The following is a 13374-nucleotide window of genomic DNA, read 5'->3' on the forward strand; positions in this document are numbered from 1 at the left end:
ATTGTTAGATGTACCCATCTCTTTGGGCCACGATTTAGTTATTTGATATTTCCTATCACTCTTATATCATGTTGCTGTGTCAGATTTCCCAAACTCATTTGCTTCCTCTTTCTATACTCTAATGTGTGTGCCCAAGATGGCAAAATCACTTTTTACCTCTATTGGTCATCAGTACCTTGCTAATCCATTCTGATTTTCAAATTTCTTCTTATAAGATATATTCTTATTATACAGTTTTATTTTACCAATTTTTTACCTCTAATAGTTCTTTTGAAGGGAGCTTACTATCAGAGACAGTCATATTCCATCTATTAATAGATCTTGTTATTACCCTTGAGGTAAATTTACCTTCTTAAGTTACTGTAACTATTTCATCTGAATGTTACTTTGTTCATTTGTATGTATCTGAGGCCATGAATTTTATTACTAGTTCTTTTCCTTTTTGAAATTACTAGATAGTTGCTTTTGACAGACACATAACAATAACACTTGAATTAGAACAAATTTTTGAGTTCACTTAATTTAATTTGAGGACCCTAATTTTGCAGATAAGGAAATTCCAGTTTTGTGAGGTTGAATTATTCACGTTTGGTCAAACAGCAGTCTTTCTACAACATTATGCTAAGGAGAAATTTACTTTAGTTGTTTAATTATTGACATTGATTTATTCTTTCCAAGTAGTTTTATTCTCACTGTAGAAGAATATTCTTTCCTTGCATTAAATGTGATAATATTTAGACTGGTTTCTAATCACTGCTATTAAACTAGGAAAAATATATTTACTAAGGATTCTACTTAGGCTATGCTTTATGTTATGGCATAGTGGATGAGGTAAATATTAGTTGCATTAATTTCAGTAAAGACCACTGGAAGAAGTGTCCAGAGCCCTAAAAATTTGTGCATTCGTGTTGGGCAGGCCAATTGGTTGATGAGATTTTGTAGTAGCATCATGTTAATTTCTTCACCATATCAAAAAAGTAAAATTTAGATGTGATTAGGTTCTCCCAGAAAGGTACTTTCATTTTCAAAAACAGATACAGTGTTAACATATTCATGAATAGAGTAATCCCATCCCATTTTCTGTGGTTACATTCTTAGAAAATGGCACAATTACGAACTACAGGAACTTAAACCCTAAGAGCCTGAACGTCCAGTGGATGTTGTGGATGAGAACAGACTGAGCTGAAGAGAGAGAGATCATTGGGACTTTCGGGAGGTGGGCGCGTGGCAAGAAGGGGAGAAAGAGAAGGAATGGAACAGGCAAAGCTAGGTAAAGGATATGATGATAATAATATGGTGAACGTTTAATATTTTTGTTGCAAGAGCTGGATTTAAACTTTAATTCCATTGCTTCTTACAAGCTTTTTTCAGTTCTTTGCAGTTGATGGAAGAATCATTTTGTCTATTCAAATGTAGACTATGAGGGATTATTTTATTTCTAGAATAGAGAATATTTTTAAAAAATCTTTTGTGCCTTCAGGAGAATTTGATGTATAAAAATATTATTGTAGTTTGAATGTTTTTTATATTTTTGGCTTTTGTTTTCAGTGCCCAGTTTGCAGGACTCCTTTGTGAAGAAGAAGGTAATGGGGCAGATAATGTCCAATACTGTGGCTACTGTAAATACCATTTTAGTAAGCTGGTAAGAATTTATTTTATTTATTTAAATTTTATATGAAAATTAAAGTGTTTTGATTTGAGAGTAAGTGTATTGTTTATAAAAGTTTTGCTTTTTTTCCTTTTAAGTAAGTAAAATTGCAAATGAGTTTTTGTTTTGATAGTTTCTATTGGAAAGATAATTTGCTCTACGATGCCACTTATTGGTATTTTAAAAACCCAGTAGTCAACTAAACATGGATATGTTCTTTTAATTGTGACAGTTATATAAAGAGTTATATTTTAGTATTTTCAACTTAATCTGCAATTGAAATACTTGAATGGATTATCTACTTTATGAGTCATTTGTGCCACTGGTTTTCAGTTTCATGACTTCTGTGGATTTTGCTTTTTTAGAAGAAATGAAACTTGAATCAGTATATTTTACATTTCTCATTATTTAAATATTTTAGGTTAGAGAAGTTCACTAAATTTCTTTGGGAAATTACTGTTGTTAATTAAATATATGTGAGGTTTTTAATATAACAATTGATAATTGTGTTAAATATTAGTTGACCATATAATGTTCAAACTTTCTTTGCAGGGGCAAATATATGTATATTTGATGTCTTAACTGTTAGTGTCTCAGTCTTACTGAAGTGTATTTAATGGTTTGGGGCCTTATTTTTTTTCCCTCTTGGCATTTTTTGTTTGTGTGTTTTTAGTTTTTTTTGTTGTTTTTAACATAATGGTATTTTTGAATTGAGCTAGAAACATCTCTCTCTCTCTCTCTCTCTCACTCTCTCTCTCTCTCTCTCACACACACACACACACGAGAGAGAGAGAGAGAGAGAGAGAGAGAGAGAGAGAGAGAGAGAGAGAGATCTCCATTTAATGAAGCTAATCTAACCTAGAATAATTAAGAATGCTTGTAATTGTACACTTATACTTGTATATATTATTCCAGTGAAATACACGAGCTTATCAGCTAGAGATTTAAAAGTGAGATGTTATAAGAGCAATATTAAAAGGACAATAGGAGTTTTCTCTTTGTTTTCTGGGCATTTAAGATACTATCCTAAATACCTTATTAATTGTGTGGCTTTTTAAACAACTAATCTGTGTGGTTGCATGATAATTCCCAACATCTTGTGCGAGCAGTGTTGTTTAGTTTTATGCTTGTTACTTATGATCACTCATAAAGGAACTCACTTTATTCCCTTTTTATGCAGTGGCTTCAGTGTTCTATAAACTGTTTTTCTTACTATCTACTGGTCATGCTGTTATTAATGTCTTGTAAATGCATGGGTCTGATATTGACATTCCTTTTTTCACTTATTTCCTAATAATAGCTTGATAATTAAATGTATAAAGGGCTGATTTTAAACAACTTTGTTTGTCATTGCTATTAACATATTGGAAGACCTCATGCTTTGTTTAGGGGTATACAGTGATTTTCCAGATATCTATTGCTAGTTTTAGCAGCTGTTTTTAAAGACAGCATTTTCTTTTTATTTGAGACTTACAAAATGGACATTGAAAATGTGGTAAATTTGTTTTAAAATAATAGATACATTTTCTTTTATCATGAAAACCATGGTATTTAAAATATTTCAAGATCAGGCTGCGATTTTGTTTTGCTATGCTTTGGATAATTATTTTACTGCTGTCCAAGCTAATTACATACAATGAAAAAATTGGGACATTTTTCCTGTTAAGATATTTTCTAAGCTTCCCATTTAAAATGGCTTATGCCTTTAAAAAATAATTCCTTTACTTCTTATATACATATGCACATATGTATATATACATATACATATATATATTTTCTCTTTTAGAAAAAGAGCAAACGGGGATCTAATAGGTCATATGATCAAAGTTTAAGTGATTCTTCCTCTCACTCTCAGGATAAACATCATGAGAAAGAGAAAAAAGTAAGTGGATTTGTTGTTGCTAATCACATGACACATCTACTTAAAAGCATCTTTTTCCAGCTAAATTTTATTTTTTGTTAGTTGGAGACTTTAAAATGAAAAACTCAGATATCTAGTGGGTGGTAAGTCAGGTTTTAAAGGACATTTTACATATGCAAACAATATTGCTACCTTTTTCTATTCAGCATTGAAAAGCAGCATGAAACACAGCATGAGAGGGATGTATGGATTGCATGTATTTGCCTCATGAAATCTTTGGGTGATTTAAATACTAAAGTTGGTTTATATGATCACTGATAGATTGACAAGTAAATAAATCTCTTACCAGCTTTTTTCCTACATAATGAAGTTTTAAAGTTTGCTGTGTATTATTGTTGAGCATTATTTTCAGTGATGCTGGTAGCCCTAGCTGCCTAGTACTTTGTAATGGCATGATGCCATGCTAGTCACATGAGAATGCTAATCTTTTAATAAAAATATAAATAACATGCCTAAGTACAATATTTGCTTCCCTGCTAACTAACTCTTTTTCTGCTTAGGTTTTAAAAGCTACATGATTAATTGTAAACTAGAAGCTAATGTATTTTATGATCAGCAAAGAATTTATAGTTCTTTAAAGACATTTTATACAATTGTCATAACTTGAAGAAAGCAGTTTGGTATAAAATTTATATATTTCTTAAAGCTTTTAATTAGTGTTCAAAAGTAAAATGGAATCTTATTAAAGTTTTGATTGAGATGTAGTATTCAATAATCATCATGAAACAGTTGGCATAGTTCACCTTAGAAAGCAGTTTTAAATTTTGATTAGAAATTCTTGTTCTTGTATTTTCAGAAAATATGACAGTTTTTCTTATGGATCATTTTTCAGTGAAATTTCTTGCTTTCAGTGAAATCTATTTGCCTCACGTTTGAGGAAACTATTGACAATAATTGTTTTAATCCAAATAATGCTTCTCCAGATATTCGTATTGGGTAGTAGTTAAGTTTTCTCTTTTCCCTCCTTCACCATTCTGTCCCTTAAACTTAGTATGTTGATATTGTGAGATTTTTATCAAATCTCTGGATTATATAGAAGAGTCCCTTCATATTTAAATTCAGCAAAGGTTTATTAAATATCTACTGTGTAGAGATAAATCGTTCCTTTTGTTGTTCCTTACTGCTATTTACATATTAGGTCGGGGAACTTTGATCTTTGGTAGCAAAGAGGCAAAATATTCTGTCCCTTAAACTTAGTATGTTGATATTGTGAGATTTTTATCAAATCTCTGGATTATATAGAAGAGTCCCTTCATATTTAAATTCAGCAAAGGTTTATTAAATATCTACTGTGTAGAGATAAATCGTTCCTTTTGTTGTTCCTTACTGCTATTTACATATTAGGTCGGGGAACTTTGATCTTTGGTAGCAAAGAGGCAAAATTTGTATTTTCAGAGCTCAGAGTTTTAGTTTGTTTAAATTAGAGATAAGTTTGTCAAATTATCTTTTGGAATCAGATAACAGTTATCTTTTTCTGCTCTTTTTAATACACATTTATTAAATGCATTATAATATTTTGTTTCATTTTATATAATCGAACAAAATTAAACATAGCCATAGTAGCAATACATTAAATTACTGGTGGTGTTTTCCTTAATTCCAAAATTAATTTATGTATAGAAAGCAATACTGATTACATTTCTTGGACTATGAAACTTTTGGAGCCATTCTTAATCATGAAAATGAGTTAATTTTTGTTGAAAATCATATTTTTTAAATTAAGATTTTATTATTATTATTATTTTTATTTATTTTATTTTATTTCTTTGAGGCTGGGGTTAAGTGACTTTCCCAGGGCCACACAGCTAGGAAGTGTTAAGGGTCTTGAGACCAGATTTGAACTCTGTCCTCATGAATTCAAGGCTGGTGCTCTATCCACTGCTCCACCTAGTTGCCCCAAATTAAGATTTTATTAGCAAAGTTCACCTAGAGTTTTATTTGGGAGGTGATAACAATTTTGTCATTTTTACTTTTAGGCAATATGGCATAATAAAATTCTTATCTTATTAGTGAAGCAGAATTTCCATTATAGTTATGCTCTTTGAATTTTGTGTTTCAACCAAATTGGAATATTAACTATTCTTTCCTACCATGCATTGTGTCAGAGAGTAAAAAGGTTGCTAGGTTTAAAATTACAAGACTTGGGCTCAAATCTTCTCTGCTGCTTAATATCTATATGCCTTTGAGCTACAAATAGTTCATCTACAAACTGAAAGGACTGTCCTATCACTAAAGTCATTTCTGTTTAGTGGTATATTCTTTCAATCTTTTCCTGATAAGTAGTTTCATATTCCTGGGATGAGGTGTTTGTTTTTTTCCTCCCACAGGATAGTGATCATTCCTTTCCCAACTGTCATTTTTTATACCACAATCAAATTCTAGTAAACCCACTTTCTCCATCTATAAGATCCAACTTTATTTTTCTCCATCTTAAAATAATATTTCCCTCCCCAAATACATGTATAAACAATTTTTAACATTGATTTAAAACATTAGGTTTTAATTTCTTTCACTTCTCTCTCCTCCTTGAAATAGTTAGCAATTTGCTATGTTATACATGTGCAGTCATGTAAAACATTTCCATATTAGTCATATTGTGAAAAAAGACAGAAACCCCATGTCTTCCTCCATCTCCTTATCCCCTACCCCTCAAAAAAAGAAAGTGAAAAATACTGTGATTCGATTTGCATGTAGAGTCCACCAGTTCCTTCTGTGTAGGGTAGACCGCATTTTTCATCATGCGCTTTGGAATTGTCTGAGATTAGCTAAACCTTTCTCAGTTGATTGTCATATAATATTGCTATTCCTGTGTACAACGTTCTCCTGGTTCTTCTAACTTTTCTTTGTATCCGTTTTTTGTAAGACTTTCCAAATTTTTCCGAAATCATCATGTAATATATTCCATTACATTCATATACCATAACTTATTTAGCCATTCCCTAGTTGATGGATGTCCTTTAGATTTCCAATTCTTTGCCAACACAAAAAGAACTGCTATAAATATTTTTATACAAAAGGTTCTTTTCCGTGGGTGTGGTGTGGTGTGTGATGTGTGTCTTTGGGGGGGTGCGATATATATACCTAGCAGTGGTATTCTTGGATCAAAGTGCATGAAGAATTTTATGGCCCTTTGGGCATAGTTCCAAATTGTTTCCAGGAATGATTGGATTATTTGACAACTCCATCATATAAGAAATAACTTGAGACTAAAGAAAACCATATAAACAAAATCAACTTAATGGTAAGTTTGAAATCGAACAATTGAATGGTCTTTATGATCGTTTCATAGCAGCATTGTAGTGTCTAGTGAAACTAGAGCACTTCTTTGATTTGGAGTCGGAGCACTTGGCCTCAGATCCTTGATTTGTCCAAGTTTTGGGTAAATCATGTATAACTCTCTATAGGACTCCATTTCTTCATCTGTGAATTGAGAAGTCTTGAACAGATTACTTCCAAAGTAAATTCCTTTATAACCTGTATTCCTATTAACCAATAACTATCATATCTGAACCATCTATAAGAAACTACGATTTTTAACCTGTTTTTATTTCTTTTTCCTCTATCTTTGTATTCTCCAGGGTAGATTCTGGGCAATGGTTTAGTTGAATGGAACTGGGACTATGAACATAGACAACATAGACAAGTTATTTTGCTTCTATGGTATTCCACTTTCTTATTTTAATAGTGGGAATTAGAATAGATGGTCACTTCTAGCTCAGAGCTTACATGAAATCTATATCTTATTTGACTCTTCATACTTTGTAATTGTCATTGCATTGCTTTGAGTACTGCTAGTACAACAGTGCAGCAAAAGGGAGTTGTTAATATTAGATCCAAATGCATCTTAGCTATTCTTAATATATGAAGGAAATTTTCTCATAAATGAAATAAAGCTTCCTTCAATACAACCCCCAGAAAACTAAATTGCTCCTTAGTATATTGTTTCTGGACATTGAAAGGATATATATGCTTATGATTTTTGTTTAGAATGCATTCTTGGATTAATACTTGATTGTCTTCCAGTGTGACAGAAAGGGTTTAAAAACAGTACAAAACCCTTAATTGATTATTAAATAGTTTCTTTTCTTGGAACAGACACATCCCACTGATTTAGGTTCCGATTACATTATTTATTTTGATAATAGTCAAGACTCCCAAAGGTGTAGTAGAGTTAGTTGCAAAGTGTGGAAAAATCTTTTGGAATTGAGAATTTTGTTTGACTATCAGCACTTCCTTTAGAGGATTGTTATAAGTAAATTCTAAAAGGGTAATATACATAATCTTTTGCAAACCTTAAAGCAGGGATTTCCCAGTGTTATATAGTAATGCTTATCCCTGCATTGTTTGCAATTTTATTTTTCATCAGGAATTTAATACCCCTTTACAAATATTTTAACATACATAGAAAAAATAATAGAATCTAAAAATGGGAACATTTGACTTACTCGTGAATATTACATTTATGAGATAGTTGGCAGAAAAAGCCTTTCTGTGAGCTCTCTGCTTTTTTGTTTTCATCTGCATTGAGTATTTTCTTTATAGTCTTCTTTTTATGATGTTCCTTAATGAAAGCTTCCTTGTTTTAAAGTTTAAAATTTTCTTCATCATTTTGAATTAAATAGTCATTATTATCAAATAGTAGAATTTCAGTATGTGAAGAATAAAAAGGAGGATTGCATATGATATTATTATCCTCTTGTGAAAATATCTTCCTTCCCTCATTACTTTTCTCTCCTTCCTTCTCTTTTTTCTACCTCCTTTCCTTTCCTCCTCCTCTTTCCCTCCTGCCTCTATCTCCCTCCCGTCCATTTTTCTTCTTCCTTCTCTTTCTTCCCTCTTTTCCTTTCCTCCTCCTCTTTCCCTCCTGCCTCTATCTCCCTCCCGTCCATTTTTCTTCTTCCTTCTCTTTCTTCCCTCTTTTCCTTTCCTCCTCCTCTTTCCCTCCTGCCTCTATCTCCCTCCCGTCCATTTTTCTTCTTCCTTCTCTTTCTTCCCTCTTTTCCTTCATTCCTTTTCACAAATATCATTACTTAATAACTCAAACCATTTCAAGCTTCAAATAGAAATTATGTTCAGTAGCAGATGAGTATAGTCAAGCAAAACAATTTTAACATATGGACTGTGTTATAAAATGTTTGTCTTGTACTCTGAACTTCATTTTGTTGATCAGAACACTAAAATCGTTCATTTTTTTTCTTAAGCTTATTCCTTGAAGGGCAGCTAGATGGTGCATGGATAGAGCACCAGTCCTGAAGTCAGGAGGACCTGAGTTCAAATGTGCCTTCAGACACTTAACATTTCCTAGCTGTGTGACCCTAGGCAATTTTTAATTTTGTGTAACTAAAAATTTCCATTTTGCTTCCTGTGATCCTAGCTATCTCCTTTGGTCATAAAATCTTTGTTAACCAAAGTTCTATCAGATTATTATTATTAATTTCATGTTTCCCTAAATTTGTTCATAATGTCCTAAATCATGTGCCCATTTTGACCTTATCTTGGTAGGTGGTGTGATCTATACCTGCTTTCTGCTGTACAATTTTCCAAGCAATTTTTGCTGAATAGTGATTTATTGCCCCCAAAGGTTAGATTTTGAATTTATTTTACATTGGACTATTGTTACAGGCCAGTACTCTGAACTTGAAACAAACTATTCTTACAAGGTACTAAGTCAGAGGAATTGATAGAAAAAATAGTTATCTCATTTAGCATGGTTCAGTATGATTGATTTAATCCTATAAGGAGATGTTAGGGGCCAGAATTTAAAACAAGGTACTAAGTGGAATTGAGGAGACAATGGTTAAATCTAGTTTAACATTGATTTAATCCTACAACAAATAATGGTTTCCTAGTGACATAATGATTGGTGTATACAATGTGGAGCATATAAGCTAAAAGGAAGTTCTCAGGGACAAAAGAGACCAGGGCACTAGAAGCTCTGAGAGACTGAGACATTCATTCTATTGTCCATCTTTTTGCTGGCTGGAGGCTGAAGCACAAACCTTTGGATCCGGGAGAGATTCAGAGGGCAGAGAAGGAGACAAGAGCTCAAGCTCTTGGAACCAAGGAGAGAGATAGGCCTCTAAGAAAGCTAATTGGGCCCCAGGAAAGGAGACTTGGAAAGAGATAATAGAGGATTTGGATTTTAATCCCTGGCTGCACTTGTGATTACTGAACTGAAACAAAGGCTGCCTCCCAGACTCCAAGAAAACCTCAACAGAGAACATTACACTTTAGAGAGAACATTACAGACTATTATGGTAATGTACCTAATATTAATTACCTAATACCTATATATTATGTACCTAATCTATTCTATTGATCTATCACTATTTTTTCAGCCTGGATTAGAGTGCTTTGATGATAATAACTTTGTAATTTAGTTTGAAATCTGGTACTGAGTGTCCTTCACTTATTAAAAAATATATATTCCTTTGATATTTTTGACCTTTTGTTCTTCCATATGTGTTTCATTAATCCTTTTCCAGATCTGTAAAATAGTATTTTGATTGGCATGGCACTGAATAAGTAAATATATTTAGGCAGACTTGTCATTTTAATTATATTGTCTTAGACTCTCAGTGAGCAGCGAATATTTCTTTGGTCATTTACATGTGTGTATATTTATGTGAATTGTTTTGTCATTGTATTCATAAAGTTCTTAAAATTTGTCTTGTCAAGTAGATTCCTAAGTATTTTGTATTGTCCACAATTATTTTATTTGGGATTTCTCTTGTCTCTTCCTGCTAGGTTTTATTGGTATTACATAGAATTTATTTTATTATTTAGTTTCATTTTATATCCCACAACTTTGCTAAAGTTGCTAATCATTCATTCATTCATTAGTTTGTCTGTTTATTTAACTAAGCATTTGTGATGAAAGTTAGGAAAGGGGGAACCCTTTTGGGTCAGCGCAAGGATAGCCTATTGACAGCGCAGAGTCCCCTGTAAAGGAATTTATAGCCTTGAAAACCTAGATTGATTAAAAAAAAGTTTATTTGGGGTTTGGAAGTAAGGGTAAAGGTAGAAAGACACCAGGGCCAGAAGTGGTTGTTGGGCAGACAAGGAACCCTTACATGACTGGAAGGATACCATGTTTGGGGGGCTCCTGCAAAGAGTGGACTCAAAAAGGGTTTCCCTTTTTATAATCTTTATAGTGGGTGGAGTCCCAGGCTCCTGGTTGGTTTGGGCCAGGGTTAGCATTGAATAGAATTCAATGAGTTTTTAGATAAGGAAGAAGCTGTTTGTGGGGGTTGGGGAAACCAGAGCAGATAGTGGGGGGCTGGGAAAGCCAAAGCTAGCTCACATCCGGTGGGGGCTGGGAAAACCCAGATATCATTGATATTCAAAAAGGGTGCTTTTTGGCCAGGATTTGTGAATCAAAAGATCCTAGCTTCTTCAGCCATGTTGGGGTTGGAAATCAGAAAGGAATCTTAAAGGGACCTCAACCCCCATCATTTGCAGTTGAGTGACTTGCTTAGGGTCACCCAAATTGTTAAGTATCAAATAGCTGAGGCTAGATTTAAACTTAGGTCTTTCTGACTTCAGGAGTGGTGCTCTATCCACTGTCATCTAGCTGCCCCAGTTCTTAATTATTTCAAGTAGTTATTTTAGTTAATCTTTTAAGATACACCATCACAACTTCTTTAAAGAGCGATTAGTTTCATTTCCTCATTGCCTATTTTTAATCTATCAAGCTTCTTTTTCTTATCATATTGCCATAGGTAAGTTTTCTCTTTAAATTATGTTTCTTATGAATAGTATATTATTGGATTTTTGCTTCTAATTCACTCTGCTTTTTGGTTCTGATGTGAACTTTGAGCTTATGAAGCCCATTCCAGTTATTATGGGTATAATCAAGTCCCAGAGTACCCTATTTGTATTTTAAGTATGGAACTCTTTTTTTTCAGCTTTCATTGTCTATCCCCCCAACCTATGGGCATCTTTAAATAATCTTTTGACATATTGATGATATTTTTAAACCAGTCTGGGACCTGGTCTTCCAGGTGCATTCCAACTGGCTGCTCTTTGATCCCTCTCTCTAAGCAACGAAATTTTAATCTTATATTTACCCTCCTCCCCTGAAAAAAATCCCCCAGCTTATATTTTCCCTATAAAAGATGTGCCTCTGATAAGATTTTTGCCAAGTCCTTTTCAGGACTAAGCCTTTCTCACTCTTAGTGTCTTTCCTTTAATGGTGGTTTTTTTTTTTCCAACTCTAGTTACAGTCTATTAAATTTCTCTATATATTTAACTTGCTAGTCAATGGCATAGTCAGGTCTCAAGGCATTCTATTTAAATGGATTCTTCCACATCCCTTTCTTTTGTAATTCTACTGCTGTCCCAAATCTGTTTCATTTTATGTTTACCATTCCTGTAATTTTGCCTATTTTGCCTCTTCTAATATATGTAAAAGGTAAAGAGAATGGCCATTGTGAATTGTCAAGTATTTATTTTGAGCTTCTCTCACCTCTTCATCTCATTCACATTCACAATTATAACTACATCCATCCTGTTTTCTTCCTGTCTGTCTTTTTACTCCTCAGAAGTCTTTTGCTTTTGACTGCTTCCTCCCTTGTTTCTCTCTTTATCACTCACTGACCACCCACCTTTCTCTTTTTCTCATCCTCTTCTATTTCCCTGATAGTAAAATAGATTCTATACTTAGGTGATTATATATACTCAGTTTTCCTTTTTTGAACTTGTTGGGATGAGAATAGGTTCAAGTGTTGCCTATCCCTCCATTGTCCTTGCCAGTGTAATACTTTCATGTATTCCTATTTCTTGTGAGATAATTATGTCGTTTTTCCTCACTCTTCCATTTTTTGTTTGTTTTGTTTTGAGCTCATCCTCACATAATTAGCCCACAATGGTATCTTCTGTGTGTACTCCTAATACTGATAATAGTCCTCCTTAATACTGATAAAGTTCTTAGGACTTTTAGGTATTATCTTTGCATATTTCTGTTTCATGATTATCCTTCATATACTGCTCTTGAGTCCTATATTTGGATGTCATGTTTTCAGTTCTGGTCTTTTCATCAGGAAGTTTTAAACCCCTCTGTTAATTTTTTTTTTTTTTTTTTAGAGAACAATTTAATAGTTTATTAAATGGAGAGATATACTGGGACCAAATGGATCCATGGCTTGGTCGCAGGGCTGAATGAGACTATTGTCTCAAAGAATCCAGCCCTGAATGTCAGGTATAAGATTTCTTTTACAGGGTAACAACAACAATGACATAATGGGGGAGGTACCTGGATGGGGATGACCTAATGGGGGGAGGAACCTAGGATGAGGATGACATAATGGAGGCAGGCATAATGGAGGGAGGTACTGAAAAGGCTCCTGATATTCTAATGATGTCTAAAATGGATAAAGACCTTTATCCCATCAAACATTAAGAGCTTAAGGTCTAAGATATAAGACCTTTATCCTATCAAACATTGAGGGAATGGTTATAACCTGAGGCAGAGTAACTGAGTAGGACAATTAGGGAAACTGGGTCAGGACATTAAAAGAGAACTGTGGCACAGCATTCCACACTCTCTCTCTTCTGACTATTCAAATAATTGAATTACCTTCCTCTAGAAGGTCTAATTTTGACCAACCCTATGTAAAGTAAATAAACCAAATAAAAACCAAAATAAAACTAGAACTATGCAAGGACTTATGACAAGGACAAATCTCTCCCAGATAACCCCAGAGTTAATCAGCAAAACAAAGCTCCTCATTGCAATCATGTCAGGTCCTCTGCAGTTGGGGAGCATATGGACAGTTCACTGTGAGTTAGGTCATTTGTGCATTTG

General features: G+C 33.4%; 1 protein-coding gene across 10 annotated transcripts in view; it reads left to right on the forward strand.

The window, feature by feature from the left end:
- The window catches only part of MLLT10 (MLLT10 histone lysine methyltransferase DOT1L cofactor), a 221778-nt gene that overhangs the window by 81230 nt on the left and 127174 nt on the right, over positions 1–13374 (forward strand). For 8 of the 10 annotated variants that reach the window (XM_074266892.1, XM_074266889.1, XM_074266886.1 and 5 more), the window contains 2 exons: positions 1549–1642; positions 3435–3530. In XM_074266892.1, coding sequence (XP_074122993.1) covers positions 1549–1642; positions 3435–3530 — 190 coding nt within the window. Of the gene's footprint in view, positions 1–1102; positions 1271–1548; positions 1643–3434; positions 3531–13374 lie in introns of those variants that run through there. The other 2 variants (XM_074266896.1, XM_074266890.1) reach the window with 2 other exon arrangements.

Source organism: Sminthopsis crassicaudata, chromosome 5, assembly GCF_048593235.1.
Source record: "Sminthopsis crassicaudata isolate SCR6 chromosome 5, ASM4859323v1, whole genome shotgun sequence".
Taxonomy (NCBI): Eukaryota; Metazoa; Chordata; class Mammalia; order Dasyuromorphia; family Dasyuridae; genus Sminthopsis; species Sminthopsis crassicaudata.